The sequence below is a fragment of the Podarcis erhardii genome (assembly GCF_964252035.2).
Source record: "Podarcis erhardii genome assembly, chromosome: 3".
Taxonomy (NCBI): Eukaryota; Metazoa; Chordata; class Lepidosauria; order Squamata; family Lacertidae; genus Podarcis; species Podarcis erhardii.
This window is the reverse complement of record NC_138507.1, coordinates 59,974,526-59,991,764: the sequence shown is the minus strand read 5'-3', so window position 1 is coordinate 59,991,764 and position 17,239 is coordinate 59,974,526. Positions and strand designations below refer to the sequence as shown.

General features: G+C 41.3%; 1 protein-coding gene across 1 annotated transcript in view; it reads right to left on the bottom strand.

Annotated features, from left to right (window-relative positions):
• The window catches only part of ENPP1 (ectonucleotide pyrophosphatase/phosphodiesterase 1), a 46,747-nt gene that overhangs the window by 14,320 nt on the left and 15,188 nt on the right, over window positions 1–17,239 (bottom strand). The window contains exons 4-11 of the mRNA XM_081855274.1: window positions 14,884–15,009; window positions 13,142–13,202; window positions 9,265–9,362; window positions 6,480–6,559; window positions 4,750–4,869; window positions 3,347–3,456; window positions 2,463–2,528; window positions 534–606 (exon numbers count right to left, since the gene is read on the bottom strand). Of these exons, the coding sequence (XP_081711400.1) occupies window positions 534–606; window positions 2,463–2,528; window positions 3,347–3,456; window positions 4,750–4,869; window positions 6,480–6,559; window positions 9,265–9,362; window positions 13,142–13,202; window positions 14,884–15,009 (734 nt within the window). The remainder of the gene's footprint in view (window positions 1–533; window positions 607–2,462; window positions 2,529–3,346; window positions 3,457–4,749; window positions 4,870–6,479; window positions 6,560–9,264; window positions 9,363–13,141; window positions 13,203–14,883; window positions 15,010–17,239) is intronic.

The following is a 17,239-nucleotide window of genomic DNA, read 5'->3' as shown; positions in this document are numbered from 1 at the left end:
AACAAGTTACTCACATAGAAAAAACCTTTCTCTCTAGGCCTGCAGCCTGACATACATACACAGAAACAAATGGAAATCTAGACTGGTATTTTGGAAAGCATCACAAATATAGTTAGAAGAAAGATGTGTCTTATTTTTTATATTTAATGGCTTAAATTAAGAGGTTGTCAGTTACATGTAATACACCATGGCCCGGTTAATGCATAATGCTAAGCCAAACCATGGTTTACAGCACAATCCTAACCATGTCTTCTCAGAAGCATGTTTCGTTGAATTCACTGGGGCTTACTCCCAGGTAAGAGAGGTGCAGATTGCAGGCTTAGTCTGGGGTAGCACAGCAGCAGAAGGACCAGAGAAATTCACACTGTGCCATGGTTTAGCTGAGCATTAGGTGTGAACTGGGAAGTGCTGTTATTAAAATGCTGCTGTACATGTAAGCTTCCAACAAATCTCCTTTTTAAAAAAATCACATCCCTGAGCAATTACAGAACTTAACATTAAAACCAAAAGTAAAATTATATGAAGTTACTTACTTCGCTGCTAACTGGTCCATATCTGTGGCCTGAGGAATCTGGTTCTTCTAAATACAGAGTGTAAAGGTGTGGTCTATATCAAACAGCACCAACATTTTAATATTTTACATATAAATTCAGAGAGAAGTGTGGAAATATTTTGATTCAATATTATTTATAAGAAATAAGTGTGCACCAAGAACAAGAAAGGGTCTTGCAACACCATTACAGAATAGCTGAATATCCTAGCTTACATATATTAGAGAACAGGTGTGCCACACCAGCTAAGAGAACAGAATGAGTTATGAATCAAGAAATCTCCAGTTTGAATCTTGCCTCTGCCATAAACTCATTAGGTGGCCTTAGGCAAGCCATTCTCCCTCATCCTTAGTCATGCCTCCCCAGATGAGAGATATGAAGAATAACAAGGACTGAGAATGCACTCCTAATCCTGCTACTGTCTGGCAGGTTTAATGGAGCAGTGGGGGCCCCAGCACATTCACATCCTTGCTAAGCATGGAAGGTGAAAGGGGGAAGAGAAATTACTCCAGCAGTTGGGAGATGGTACATTGATCAGCCCTGGATCAGAGGCAATGCTAGCACACGATGGCAACAGGGCTGGCTTGGAATCAAAACAAATCCTCAACTGGCACAGCCCCTCCTTAGAGTTCTCTGCTGGTTGCCACTGCCAGGAAACTCACTAGAAGCACTTCCTGCTGCTCTTGTATTTGTCAGGCAGAAAGGGGAACTCTGCACACAGGTGGCACACAGGGCTGGGCAGAGGGACATGTAATCCAACACCAGCCCAGTGCAAATGGGGGTTAGATTACTCTGCCACTTAAGCGGGTTAAGATTGTAACTAGATAATGCATGAAAAGTACTTGGAAACCCTTCAAAATGCATGAGAAGTACTTTGCAACCCTTGAAAATGCTACACAAATGATCATAAATAATAATAATGTGACATGCATATATATGCGCTGGCATGAAAGCTTTTTTCTCCATGAAAGCCTGTGCTGCAATAAATATGTATGGCTTTATGGTGCCACAAGACCTTTCATCGCTTTTTCTGCAACAGCTTAAAATAACTATGGCTCTGGAAACTGTTTGTTGTTCACTGAAGCAAAAACAACAAAACCTGTGGTTCAATGCAGCCCAACCCCATAAGCAATGAGTGGGCTGAACTCCCAAGCAGATGTGCATATGGTGGCAGCCTAAGACCACAATCCATGCAAAGTCAAGCACACATGAATCCTGCTGATTTCAGTGGGAAAGTGAAATGTGTACCCAAGTATCTGCCACTGAAAATTAAAGGGGATTAAGTGCTGATCATGCTGTAACAAATGTACTTTGCTGCAAGACCCTATTTTTTCACATGGACCTTCTTCAGATGCTGCATCAGTACAGTCTTACTATGGAAGCTCATGCCACAACTAATGTGTTACACTTTAATGTACCGCCACACTGTATATTGCTACCACAGCTACACATCTGGAGTTAGAAACTGAATACATATCTTACAGGGAGATGGAAACCGGCGTAACTTGGTGGTCTTGCTAAAATGCACAGCATTATGCAGTGATAGATGTCCCCAAGATCCCACAAGCAGAATTCTGCCCACGGGATGTTTCTGCTGGCAGATGAAGGAGTGGATTCCATCATTTCTCCTTCTACTGTGCTTCCCCTTGGCCTTGGAAATGCACTCCAGAGGACCAGGGGAACCCTCCAAAACAGTGAGGGAGGTGGCAAGAAGGATGGTGGAGAAAAAAGGGAAGAAGCAAAAATTTCTTCCTTCCCACTTCTGCCAGCAGGAGTCTCCGCAGGGTCAAATATTGTTCTGTTTGTGGAAGAGCCCAGTCTGGATCCAAGGCAAATAGCATTCAAGTTAATCATTGTCCTGGTTTTCTAACAGTTCTAAGCACAAGTATAGCTTTGAAATGTCATGCTTACCTTTCCCCTTCTGGTAACTGTAGCCATTTAAGAAAAGTCATTACTCTTTCTCCATATGGCACTGACCTAAATAATAAAACAAAACAAAACAAAAAGACTTCAGCTCCAGGTATTACCCATTAAATCTGTACAGGTGGATTCTGTTGTCCTCAGACCATTTTTTAATGTTTGTGTATCTGCACTGAAGTACCTGCTTTATTTATTAGTATTTAAAGGTAAAGGTAAAGGTAAAGGTACCCCTGACCGTTAGGTTCAGTCGCAGACGACTCTGGGGTTGTGGTGATCTTCTCGCTCTATAGGCCAAGGGAGCATATGTTTGTCCGCAGACAGCTTCCAGGTCATGTGGCCAGCATGACTAAGCCACTTCTGGTGAAACCAGAGCAGTGCACGGAAATGCCGTTTACCTTCCAACCTATTTATCTACTTGCACTTTGATGTGCTTTCGAACTGCTAGGTTGGCAGGAGCTGGGAGTGAACAATGGGAGCTCAAACCACCGACCTTCTGATCGGCAAGCCCTAGGCTCTGTGCCACCTGCATCCCTTTGTATTTGCTTTGTATTAATTCATTTGGTCTGGGATTCACTGGTGGGGATGATGAAGAGAGGAGGTGAAGATGGCTGAGTTGCAGTTCTAAAGAAAAAGATGGGTAGAGGCCAAGTGAAAGGCCATTTCTGTGGAAGATAGACATGGATGAGACATAAATCAAGGACGGATTGGATGAGCCTGCCTTGTTGAAGCAAAAGAAAAACAAATGACTATTTGATGAATTGAGGAATATGTTCTTCCTATTGTGATATTGGTAGAAGAAATAAGATGTGCTGTTTCAAAACTTTTTTAAAATTCTGGGGTTTTTGTATTTGTTGTTCGTCAACTTAGAGACTCACCCATTGTATACTTTATAGATGTCTGGAAAACTTCCATTAACGGCGACATCTGAACCAGGCCAAAAGAACGTGGCAGATTTTAGTCCTTGATACATAGCTGTCAACCAGATCTGTATGAAAGGATAGACAATTGCTATTCATTAAGTCTTTCTAATGATGAATTTCGTGAACTTTATTTTAAAGCTATTTATAGTAACATGGAGAGATACGTTTTACCAGGTCAGGTCAGTGACCCATGTGGCTCAGTGTTGTCTACTTTTACTTGCAGTGAGTTCAGATGTTCAAAGGTCTCCTGCTCCCTCCTGCTCCTGTTTCTCCCTTGCCGTCCTGTATACTTAAAACTGCCTCCTGGAATGCCTGTGTGATGCCGCCTCTCTTACTTCCTCTAAATCATTCCCCAAAGACCAACCTTTTCTATGAATGTTGGCTCAACTCTCTAGTTTCTATGCTCTTCTCTAATGGAGCCACACATTTCCTGCTTAAAACACAGCTAAGTTGTTCTTTCTCTCAAATCAGATCAATTGATGTGTGGGTGTCGGGGGAACTATATAAAAAAAGTCTGTTATAATAAACAACAGGATAGAGATGGGGTGGTATTCAAATAAGTTAGACTCAGAGTAGACACACTGAAATTAATGGACCTAATGGATTGCAGCTAACCTCCTTTCTACACCACTTGCCAAAGCAGCAGTGGGAATGGACTGACCGCAGAATAAACAGGACTGTGTACACAGCCTCTAACTAAGCTTAAGCATGTGAAACTGAAACAGCTGCACCAATGAGGAATCAATAAACTTCTAGTCTTTACCTTCAAACCCTCCATGGCCTTGGTCTCTTATACCTTTACTGACATATCCTTTCCTTTTGACGGTCAGTTATCCAGTTCCATCACCTGTTCCCTGAAATGATTCTGCCCTTACTGCTTTGCTGTCTGTCTGGAATTGCTTCACAAGGCACCTTTATGCAAACACCTTGCTTAATTTCCTTCAAACCCACCTTCAACCACAGTTCCAAAGATTAATTGTAATTAATACAAACATGTGTAATTGAAATAACTGGATAGTTCAATCCTGACTTCAGTTCCCTCCCCCCATCTCTTTTGTCTGTTTCTCTTGCCCTGAATTTCAGACTGTAAGCTCTTTGGGGGCAGGGACCTGTCCTCTTGTGCTCTGAAAAGTGCAATGCACACTGATGACGCTATATAAATATAGCAATAGTATAAATACATATTCAGTTAGAATAGGTTCCTTTTTAAAAAAAAAAGATAAATAAAAGCAAAAGATACTTACATTTTCAATTCTTTCATGGGTTGTTAGCATATATTATATAATATATTGGCATATATCTTTTGGCAGGAAGGGCAGGATATGAAATAAGTAAAATATAATATAATTAGCACTTACTGGCTGTCCTTGGTACCACTGTGGATTAAACTTCTCTACATTTCTGAGAGTGAAGATAGCATTTCTCTTTGGATCGTACATTTTATTATCCACTAGACCATGGGATTCTGGGTATAAGCCCTGAAAAAATAAGATTAATTCATTGCATAAGTATCAACATTGCTTCTGCTTCCAACCATCTGAGGACAAGAGACTGTATTTGAGCAATAACACTTGCAGGTCCAACCAACTTGACATATTGCTTATCTTTACCAATCTCTCCCTATAATGTACAGCCCCACCAGAGTTTGGGGTGCATGTAGGGCATACTCTCCATTCACATAGGACATCAGGTTAGTAGGACACACCTCTTAACGAGTGTGGGAAGATTAACAAAGAGCCAGTGTTAATTTGAAAGGCAAGAGAGACAGAACAAGAAAGAGGGTAAAGAAAGGCTGGGATGGGAATGGTATTTCAATTAGCATCATGGACTCAAGAGGTGGGGAGAAGATATGTAAAGGGATGGACTGCTTTCATATTTTTAAGTCACCGAGTTTTTGGCAAACAAAAGGTTAAAATATACTTTAAAAAACCTAGCCAAAAGATATCACATTACACACATGTAAAATGATAGAAACATAAGTGTTCTGCTTCACCAGATTTTGTCTAAGGGCTCCTCCAGCAAACCTCTTTATTGAGGTTCATCCCGATTTGCTTGCATGAAGCTTAGTTGGTGGTTAGCTTTGTCCAGTCCTGATTGAGCATTCGAGCTGTTTTGTTTATGGGCAGTTATATGGAAATGAATATTCATTCTGCATTCCTTCTAATTTGGTTGGCAGGGGGTTTACACACCTTCCTGTTAATCGTTTATGCACCCCATCACTTTCCAAACCACAAAATCTGTGGTTGTTTTTAAGTGGATTCATTGCACTAGAATTACAGGGTACTTTAATCCACTTTAATTGTGCAAATATAAAGCTCTGGTATGTGAATGAATCTCTTCCACAAAGTACTGACAGTAACAAGGCACCCTAAATGGTTATGAGTCTCTAAAGGGTAGTCAAAATGGTGATTCCAAGATGTTGTTAAGACTCCAATTCCCTGCTACCCCTGCTCTCAACATACAGATGTTCAGGCTTGGGATTTATAGTCTTACACAGGGGTAATTGCTAGTATCCAGGTGATAAAAAGATGATAACAAGGCTTAATTTGCTTTTTTCAGGACACTGATCTAATGTTTTACTTAAGAAATGGCATTGACTGAGGAATCTGAATTTGAGGGAAGCAGTCAAAAAGCACTTTCTGAGACTGTGAGAATGGCTAGTTATTAGCAAAAGGATAACAAGATTCATTAACTACCCCTTTTAGTCTCTGTCAGCTATCATGCACAAAGCAACATGAAAGCTCTGCCTTAGGCAAGCAACTAATTTCTTCCTCCTCCGCCCCTGCCCACCTCTCTGAACTGGTCTGCCTCCTTGGTATTAGCATCTAGGCATTTCACAGGTACACATTTGCATTATGCATTTTCTGCAGTTATCCTTCTGTTTCCCACAAGAATCCTTACACTATTAACAAGCAATGGAACTTGAGAGCCAAAATTCTCTTAAAATGTGCTGACTGCAATATTGTACAATTTTGCATAACTACAGCTCTCTTACTAATGCTATGAACTGAAAGTGAAATAGAATGAAATCCACTTTCTCCCTCCATAGGTTGTGTGTGTGTGTGTAGGAATCCCAAGATGCTCTTACCGTGACAATGCTGTAATGATTGGGAAATGTTTTTGATGGATACACTGGTCTCATGCCATGAGCGTATGTTCCACATTTTCCTTTTGTAGGAAGCAAAATAAAATTAGAATTGTCTAACAATGCCACATTGACAGATAATATATTTTTTCATACAAATACTTTACAAAGTGCTATAAGAATATGGCAAAATTGTCAATTGCACCAAAGGTCATTTCGCCAGCTGCATTTATGGATTGGTAGCTGGTTGGAGCACAACTGGCTTGCAGTGACAGTGAGTGGCAACTATATTCACATAAACTGTCTGGGGGAGCCATGGGGAGTTCCTCCCAGACAACCACTACTGTATAGCAATTTGTTTCTGTATAGCAAATCGCTACCACATAGCAATACGAATGCGTCAACTGACCCTCAAAAACATAAAGAGAGTAAACATAACATAGGAACTTTTGACGCTAACAGTTTTCTACTTTAGAGTTCTGCCTCTTGTGGTTTTCAGTTTATGACCACCCTACATTGCTAGATCAATAAACTAAATCTTTAGAAATCTACAGAGACAGTCTTTGGTTTCTAGTGCTAACTTAAAAAGAAAACAAATAATCTCCAGAACTTATACTACCATAAACACATTCTAAAGAATGCCCTTCTCATCTCATTTCTTAAAGTAAAATGCCATTCATTACCACTCTGAAATGGGTAATTGTGGTCAAACGAATGGCACCTTGATAGGAGTCCTTCTGGGCTTTTGTTAGGCCCCATGACCTTATTCCTCCACTCCTCATCCTCTTTTCACACTATGGGCTTTTCAGGTTAAGGAGCAGTAATGGATGGCAGAGCAGGGTGATGGCACTTGCCTGACCTTCCAGCAGAGGAATCAATGCCACCAGCTCCTGCTGGCGTGTTCGCACTGTGCTGGCCTCGCCACAGCCTTGTACCTCCCATTCTCCCTTCAGGTAATCGCTGCTACCCTACCACCCACTACTATTAAGCAGGATGAGGAAGCATTAGGTAAGACCTGAAAGAAGTCCAGCTGACCCTCCTAGGCAAATCCACAAGGACATTCCTTACTGTATATTCAAATAAATGAGATTTTCAGAAACTAGACATGCAAACATTTTGCTTCTTTAATTCAACTCACGGAAAATATTTGGCAATCATCTCAAAATTAAACTATCCAACATCCCCTCTGTCTCAGAATGATAGGAGGCTACAGGCTCAAAGGTTCAGAACAGGGTGGCCAACATGGTGTTATTGGACTCCCAACTCCCATCAGCCTTAGGCAGCATAGTCCATGGTTAGGGATGACAGGAGTCTGGAGGTCACCATACTGACTACTTTTGCTTTAGAGTTTTTAGACCAATGCTATGTCATGTCACCTTCCAAATGAACTTAGCCTGTGTTTATGTGACAGCTGTAGCTAATAAACATAGCAAAAGAAAGTTGTTATAGAAACTGGTTTGTGTGCATGTGTTTGTACCTGTTCCCTGTTCTGATTAGCAAGCTAATTCAACATAAATGCTTACATTATTGTAAAATTAGAAATACTGTGCTGTTGCCAAAACATGTCCACCAAGCACTTGTCTCTCACTCTCTTTACAACTTTTTAGATATCTAAACATTTAAACAAAGAACTGCCACGGAATTACTATGTTGCTAAGTTACAGGCTAATTCTGCCCCCTGAATTTTTATATAGTCAATCAATGCTCCATTGTTTTCTCAGTATGCTGCATACCACTGCATAGACTTTGCTCTTGCAGTGCTACACACCAGTATGCATAATGGATATGATCTAGAGATATGCAAGCACAAGTATAATGATGTGATGGAGCTTTTGCTCACAATGGGGCTTTCCATCTCCCCACTGCAACTCTCTATAACACACACACACACACACACACACACACACCCCGCAAAACAAAAACACCCACTGCTCCTGATGAGATAGGACACAGACACTAAAGCAGGGTGGACAGATAGAGGGGAACAGGAAGAGAAGTCAACAGGAACAATTTAGGTGAGCAAAACTGCCTTCTGTTTACATACAGGACTTTCTGGACTCAAATCATAGGCTTTACCTCTAACAGCTTTAAAACAGGCTTGTTTGGTTCACTTCAATCTGGCAGAAGCCCCCGCTGGAGGTCAGGGCTGGCAGTGGTTTCCACCAATTACTCTTCCCCTCTTGCTACCTCCTTTGTATTCTGGAGATTCCCAGCCACCCTTCTGGAGCAGATTTACAGGAGGTACAGGTGGCTAGAGGGAAAAGCAGGGGTTGTCTTGTCTCTCTCTCCCCCCCCCCCCAACTCTCCCAGCTTGAAATTCAAATAAATAAACCATGTGTTGGGCATTTGTTGTGTGAGTTGCTGCTTTATTTAAAAAAAAAAATCAAGTCAACTGAAATTCTTGCTGACTATATTCTATTTTTAATATTCTTCTGCCCTCATCCCCAATACTAACTCCTTAAGAGTCCAAGAGTCTTGTCTCGCCAAATTTTTCCATGTTTTGAACTGTGGTCACTTTCAAAATGATCGCTGTCCAGCCACAGTAACAGTTGTTTAATCATGCCTGCCCTTCATAGAATCCAGGCTTGGCTTCATCAAAGTCTCTCTTGTCTTTTGACTCATCAGCCGCTATAAAACTGCCACCCTCATTTGGGTCAAAATGAGTTTACGGGAAGTGTGAGAAGCTCATGAGAGCAGACAACATGTTCAAGGGGAAAGTACTGTTTAGATTTATTATTACATTCTTAATAGATCAACATGCTGTGGCTCAGACAGAGAAGCTACTCACGTAATTTGTTAATAACAGGAAGAAGTCTACCCCATGTGTGCAAATACTCAGCTCTGAATCCATCCAATGAAAACAACAGCAGTGGAGGTTTTGAAAACCTGAGCAATTAGAAATGAGACAGTTAAAGGCAAGAATTTATTAGCTGTTCACTCTTTCTCCAAGTACTCTTTACGCCCCTTTGGGTGCTCTCCCCCATGTGCTCATAAATAAGAGAGCGGGACCACACCCAATGACCCCACACATGCCATCATGTCCCTGCTGTCTACAGATTGAAGGGAAAGTCTGAAGAGGGGAGCCACTCTATATGCTTATGCTTCCCTGTGATCCAGGATCCTTTGAAAGGCCGGCAGAGATGCAAAGGTGAGGGCAGGCGCCAGCAGCCCTCAGTCACCTGCTCCACAATTTGTTTGACACCTGAATAGGGTTAACAGGCACCAATCTCACCAATTCTAATTTTTAAAAGCCACACATTTAGATAAATTCAAGCTATACTTCCAAACCCTTTTTCATTGTGTGCAAAGACTGAACATCTAGACCATGGGTAGGCAAACTAAGGCCCGGGGGCCGGATCCAGACCAATCGTCTTCTAAATCCGGCAGACAGTCCAGGAATCAGCATGTTTTTACATGAGTAGAATGTGTCCTTTTATTTAAAATGCCTTTCTGGGTTATTTGTGAGGCCTGGTGTTTTACAATGACAAAAAATGTGTGCTTTTATTTAAAATGCATCTGTGGGTTATTTGTGGGGCATAGGAATTCATTTTTGTTTTGTTTTTCAAAATATAGTCCAGCCCCCCCCCCCAAGGTTTGAGGGACAGCCCCCTGCTGAAAAAGTTTGCTGATGCCTGATCTAGGGGAAAAAAGCGCTGAACACATAGCAAGGAGCATCATGACATATGCTGCATAAGGGGCTTCAAAAAATGTTGCCATGAGCCTAGCCAAAGGCAACTCTAGTGCAATAAATATGCTGGAAAGTTCATTTACAGTATCTCCTTGGTAACTACAATGAGTCCTTTCAATTTATTTGCTTCATCAAGTTAGTTTCCACATTTTAGAAAGAATGGTACCCACAAGGCACAGAAGTCAAATAAATATAGAACGATAACATATTGTTAATTATAATTTAATAAATATATCCAAATATAATATAATGCACTGGAAATGATATGTAAAAGCATATAATTTAAACTAGGGTTATCATTAGAAGTAATAAATATTGCAAGTACTAACTAGTAAAAAAAATACATTCATATAGAAATCAGTCCCTGTAAAACCTTAAGATTACAATACAATCACATTTATGGAGGGACAGTGAGGAGTGGTGATGGGGAATCGCATTCCTAAAGGGTTGTCATTAAAGAGAATGGCAATCACTTGATGTTTATATAAGAGGTACTGTAATGAGCTCAGACTGGAGCCTGAAAGATTTAGGAAAAATGTCTGGGAAACCTGCAGAACTGGTTGGGCACTGGTTAAGCTAATTAATTAAAAGAATCTCGATCACTGGGGATCTGTAAGAACAGGATGCAAAAATAAAAGATTGCATTAGTTTTGATGGACTTGACACATTTAGCTAAAATAGTTGGGTGATCTTTTAAGTTTACCTAGGTATTCACTATATACCAAAGTACCCTCTATTGGAGAGGAGCGTTTAATAAGACAGACATGCTTCTGGCAGGTTTTCTGCTGCTAGCAGTGGATTTGGCTTGATGATCCACCTCTCTAAGTCAAATGTAGTGATGAAATGTACCAACGCTTTCTGAAGAAAGTGTGAAAGGAGTTCTGTACTTTTCTTATGAGCGGATGTATCATCTGAGCTTCACCAAATCTGTTCTAAACCTGTCATCTCAAAAAAATGGGCACAAAACACAAACAAAGGCTGAGAGAATATCCTTGGGATTGGGGTTAAGTACCCAGAATTCTCATATTTCTATAAGAATGTTGTGCATTTACTTTTCAGCAGGCAGCTGATTGTCTTCTGTTTAGTTTTTAGCCATCATTCCTTTTCTCTTTTGCAAGTTGGATAGCACCTCCACACACATGCTCTTTGTTCCATACTAGAGTTTATTTTATAGTCAACGAAACATTTAAATAGCAGCAGATTTTATCATGGTAAGGCTGCTCTCTGAAGCACATTTGCTACTAGCCATGATGGCTATGGTGCCAGAAGTGGAGTGTCTTGAATACTAGCTGCTGGGAATCACAAATGGGAGGGGAGTACTGGGCTTATGTCCTGCTTACAGACAACCCAGAGACACCTGGTTGGCCACTGGGAGAAAAGGAGGCTGGACAAGATGGTCCTTTGGTCTGATCAGCAAGGTTGTTTTAATGTTCCACTGAAATTAGTAGGACTTCTGAGAAAAATGGCTAAGCTTGAAGTGTTAGTTTAGTATATATATGAAATCTTTTAAAGTTATATTCCTCAGGCAGCGTAAGAACTTCAAATCAATGCTTAGTGCCAATTTTTTTACTGAATGAAATGTCTAGCCAATTTAAAATAACAGGTTGGGACGTAACTTGTTTCTTTTTGCAAATTGCCTTCTGGTTTGGCATTGGCAAGAAAAACCTCAAGTTAAATATAGTACGCTACTCATCCAAACTGTTTCCCTTTGGTCATATGTCAATCAGTTTGCCTCATATAAGTGACTGTTATGTCCAAGAAGATTGATAGCTTTGCCTTGTTTACAATGTTCACAAACATTGAGAATGCATCCAGACAAAACACCAGGATTCTTCATTCCACAAAAAGAGGCAAAGCAAAACTCCATTCAGGTCTTATCAAATTGCACTACCTTGCTCTACAAGATGAAAATGAGTTTTCCAACACTGAGTGGACTTGGGATAGCTGCTGTCACTGAGAACATGCATGCACCTACCACCAGACTTGTAAATAGGAGATACACTCCAGGAAATACATTTGATGGCTGAAAAACACTAGCCTTAGCAACTTTGAAAATTAGCAATTGTGAGGGTATGTGATTACTTTTAAATGTTCTTAGATATTCTAAATATTTTTAAATATTTTTAGATATTTTAAAAATTGTTTTGAGATGTTTCAGTTGGTCTTTAAATTGTTTTAAATATATTTTGTTTTGCTTTAAATTGTATTGTTTTGACTTTTTTATGTTTGCCACCCTGGGCTCATTTGGGATGAAGAGTGGGGTGGGAATTCGTTGAATATTTATTTTAACTGGCTATATCATTTAAACTGGCCCACATCATATGCCTAGAAGGGCAAAACACCTCCAAATGTGATACTGCTTCCTTCTCGGCTGCTCTTTTGATTCTCAGTAGGTAAGATCCAGTCCAAGTTATATATATTCAGGCAACAATCCTATATGCACTTACTTGGAAATAAGTCCCCTTGAACAAAGTGAGACTTGCCCCACTAGAATTCCAACTGGAATCCATGGGATTAATGTGCTTAACTTTAGTTGGGTCTCTCCCACTAACATTTGTGTTGATGCTTGTGGGAGCAATGACTAATTCTAGTTGGAGCACAAAAAGTCTGAATACAACCAGTCTGGGCCAAGCTTTATGATGAACAGCTCAATCCTTATAATCTCATTAAAAATGTATGGAAAACTGGGAAAGGAAGAGTCTGGAAGAATGGTTTAAAGCATAGGTGGCTGTTCATTAATGGCTGTTCAGATGGTCCAACTCCCATCAGCCTCAGTGAACATGAATCTGGGTCAGGAAATGAGCAGGGAGCCAATGCCAAGGGTAATATATATGAAGAGAGAAACTTATGTCAGGAAAGATGGCAGGGATAAGAGAATGTGACACCTTCAGACGTTGCTGCACAACCACTACAGAAAGATTTACAGTGCCACAGCACCCTCTCTTTAAAAAGATGCAAAAGATATACAGATTCTTACCCTTCTGGGCACTGGGGTTCATTTAAGTCCTCACATTTTTCTTCAAGCCAGCTTGTCCTTCCTTATTTTCAAAAAGAAGGATTTCAGTATATTATTCAATTGTTAGTAGCATTCTATTATGTGAAAGGGGAAAACTGACTTGATATGAAAGTATGGGAAGTTAAAAGCAATGCATTCCTGAAATTGAAACCCATCAACATGGTCATTTAATGCATTCTTTTTTAAAAAAAAGTAGGAGTACAACTTCTAGGAACTCATTCTAAGATATAGGTTGGGAGCCAAAGAACTGTGGGATTGGGGCTTCTGTTTCTTGAAGAAGCTGCCAGTTGCAGATGGTATGTTGCCCTCCCCCCACTCACCTACCCTCTGGTCCATCACATTGCTGCTGCTTATCTGGAGGTTGACAGGAAGGGCCAAGCAACAGGGAGCTTGGCATGGCACAAATGCACCAGCAGGAATGTCAGATTGGTTCTGCAGGTGTGTTTGTACTGCACTGACCTCACCACTGTCTTCTAATCTATCTCCTAGTAAGTAGCAGAGATGTGCTCAACTGGAGGTCAGGAGAAGTGGTGGTGTCCCATCTGCTACTGAGGCTGTCCCAATACCTCATAAAAAGTGCCCCCCAAAGGAATTTAAAGCAATTTAAGATATATAATGGGATCCACCGTTCTTTTTTAAAAAAACAATAATAATCGTGTGGGAGTGTGCACCTAAGCTACATCTTGTATCTCAACGCTAAATAGCAGCATTTAAGAAAAGGTCATTTTGAATATTGACAGCATTTCTTTTTAACCCCCCTCCACTGAGATAATAAGCTGTAATCTTCAAAGTGCTTATTCCAGCAGAGCTGGCCTGATGGCTGCTGCTTCCCATATCATTATCATTATCATTATCATTATTAGCTATAGGAGCAGTCTTGGGACTTGTGCCGATTCCAATGCTGCACCTTCAAACTCTGCTGCTCAAGCTATTTTTCTCTTAGCCCAATGCAGCTACTGCTGGTGAGTCAGACCATGAAAAGTGGCTGAAACAATGAAACACATGACAGAAGGATAAGGATGATGGAAAGTTCATCTGCCGCCACCCATGCTCCCCATTTGAGGTGAAAATCAAATGCTTCATCAAAAGTCCCTGTTCTATATGTGAACGGTGGAGACCTGTGAGTGACAAAATTATTTGGTTGGCCCCATTACATCTGGACTGGTCTGAGGGGGGGGTGAAGTCAAGATTAAAAGGATTCTTCAGCTACACTTAACTGGTGGGATTGTGATTCTTGAGCGGCATCCCCCAAATCCAAATAGCAAGCCCATTTTTGAAGGAGAGAAGACAAAACCCAACAGAATGTACCCTAATCCTTTGGGTAATTCCTAAGATTGCCAGAATGCTGTTGTGGAGTCTGTGGCAGCCCTAGATCAGGAAGAACCAGAATAGACTCCAGATGTAGCCTGCCTGAATCGCCTGAATATTGGGCATAATCTGCCACACTTACTTATTGTTTTTCAAGCACAGGCTACCTGACATAAGAGTTGTTGTTGTTTCCCCCCCATAAAGTGTCTATGTGCTTGACAACTCCAAGTATGGCAACAGTAGCTCTTTGGATCTCAACCAAGGATAGGTTTCCTTAGATTTTTCAAATCAAAGCAGCTATCAGTACCTTGACCAAGTACAGCAAATAACCCAGTCCAATACTTCCCTTTCACAGCTTTTAACCAGTCAGCGATAAAACTAACATAATATTTTACCTTCACACACTGAGTAATAATTGACACAGCAGTTGTTATTTTTCACACAGTCTTCTGAACAGGAGCAGAGGTACTCTGGCCGGTTCTTCTCCCCACACCGAAATTTGGTACAGTTCCATATATGAGCTGCAAATGCATGGAACCCACCCCACTTTTAGTTAATTATGGCTGAACTGGGTATTGTGTAGAAGGATATCTGAATGCAATTATATGGGTACAAATCAAAGGAGCCGTCGTTTCTTTGCTGGCACTTTGGTAGATGTTGCCTTTATAAAAGTTAGTCATTTTAATATCATCTCAATACGTCTAACTCCAGGTTTGGGGTTGTTGGCAAGGTGCCCCCTATGGAAACCTCCATGTTTATGACCCCCCCCCCAATCCCTAGCAGCCTTAACTAGCAGATGGGGGCCTGGGTACAAAGTAGTAGAAGTCACCACCTCTGCTACCATTGGTGGGCAACCACACCAAAAGAAGAGTGCCACCCTCTATGCTATTCTGACTCCTGCAGCCTGTTTAATTTGTTTTCATTTGACTTCCAGCCCTCCACTGACTATCAGGAAAGAAAGAAAACAATATGGGGCTGCGGAACCCAGAGTAGTACAAGGTAACCATGCTTTTCTTCCATTGCCAGCACAGGCAGCTCACAGTAGCACAGACAGCAGCTCCTCCCCACTCATCATCTTCTCCACTCCTTGCCCAGAAGATGCTTCCTCTTTGCCTATCCACCTTGCAGCTTAGAAGAGCCACTGCCTGCATTCCTCTGGGGAAGATGGGGATGGCAGAACTATCAGCAGGAAGCAACTGTGCAGTACAACAGCTCATGTTACTTTGAGCAGGCAGGCAGCTACAGTGGAAGCAGTCAACAGAGAAGCACCACTCTTTGCACTACTCTGGGCTCCCCAGAGCCTTACTTCTTTTACTTGTTCCCAGCACTCAATGGAGCACCAAGAAGGAGAAAAACTAAGAGTCCCAGAATGGTGCAGCTGACTTTACTTATTCAACATCTTTACTTATTCAACATCTTTATCAACGACTTGGATGATAGACTCAAGGGCATCCTGATCAAATTTGCAGATGACACCAAACTGGGAGGGGTGGCTAACACCCCAGAGGACAGGATCACACTTCAAAACGACCTTGACAGATTAGAGAACTGGGCCAAAACAAACAAGATGAATTTTAACAGGGAGAAATGTAAAATATTGCAGTTGGGCAAAAAAAATGAGAGGCACAAATACAAGATGGGTGACACCTGGCTTGAGAGCAGTACATGTGAAAAGGATGTAGGAGTCTTGGTTGACCACAAACTTAACATGAGGCAACAGTGTGACGTGGCAGCTAAAAAAACCAATGCAATTCTGGGCTGCATCAATAGGAGTATAGCATCTAGATCAAGGGAAGTAATAGTGCCACTGTATTCTGCTCTGGTCAGACCTCACCTGGAGTACTGTGTCCAGTTCTGGGCACCACAGTTCAAGAAGGACACTGACAAACTGGAACGTGTCCAGAGGAGGGCAACCAAAATGGTCAAAGGCCTGGAAACGATGCCTTATGAGGAACGGCTAAGGGAGCTGGGCATGTTTAGCCTGGAGAAGAGGAGGTTAAGGGGTGATATGATAGCCATGTTCAAATATATAAAAGGATGTCTCATAGAGGAGGGAGAAAGGTTGTTTTCTGCTGCTCCAGAGAAGCGGACACGGAGCAATGGATCCAAACTACAAGAAAGAAGATTCCACCTAAACATTAGGAAGAACTTCCTGACAGTAAGAGCTGTTCGACAGTGGAATTTGCTGCCAAGGTGTGTGGTGGAGTCTCCTTCTTTGGAGGTCTTTAAGCAGAGGCTTGACAACCATATGTCAGGAGTGCTCTGATGGTGTTTCCTGCTTGGCAGGGGGTTGGACTCGATGGCCCTTGTGGTCTCTTCCAACTCTATGATTCTATGATTCTATGACTCCTGCAAAGGAGTGCCAGGGGCTGCTATTTTAGTTCTCCACAATGCCCCTGACATTGCATCACTGTAATTCCTGGATTAGCAGAGTGCTGCTTCAAAAGAAAAAGAAACGAATAAAGAGGAGCTCTGGAACAGGAAAATCACTGTGGCTTTGGTGTTTCCTATGCCAGGCCTGATATCCATACAATACTAAATTCTTGAAACATGACAGAAAAAAAAGTGTTAAACTGCCTTTATGGTTTAGCTCCCTTTCAAGTCAGGATACAACTTCCTATTCATGCTGAGAACAAAACCACTACACCTTGCTGATCTAGCATCAGTCTAAATTACCAGTAAAAAACAAACAAACAAACCATTAAATTTGTATTAGTTTTCATGCATCCCCACTGACTTTCACAGAACTGC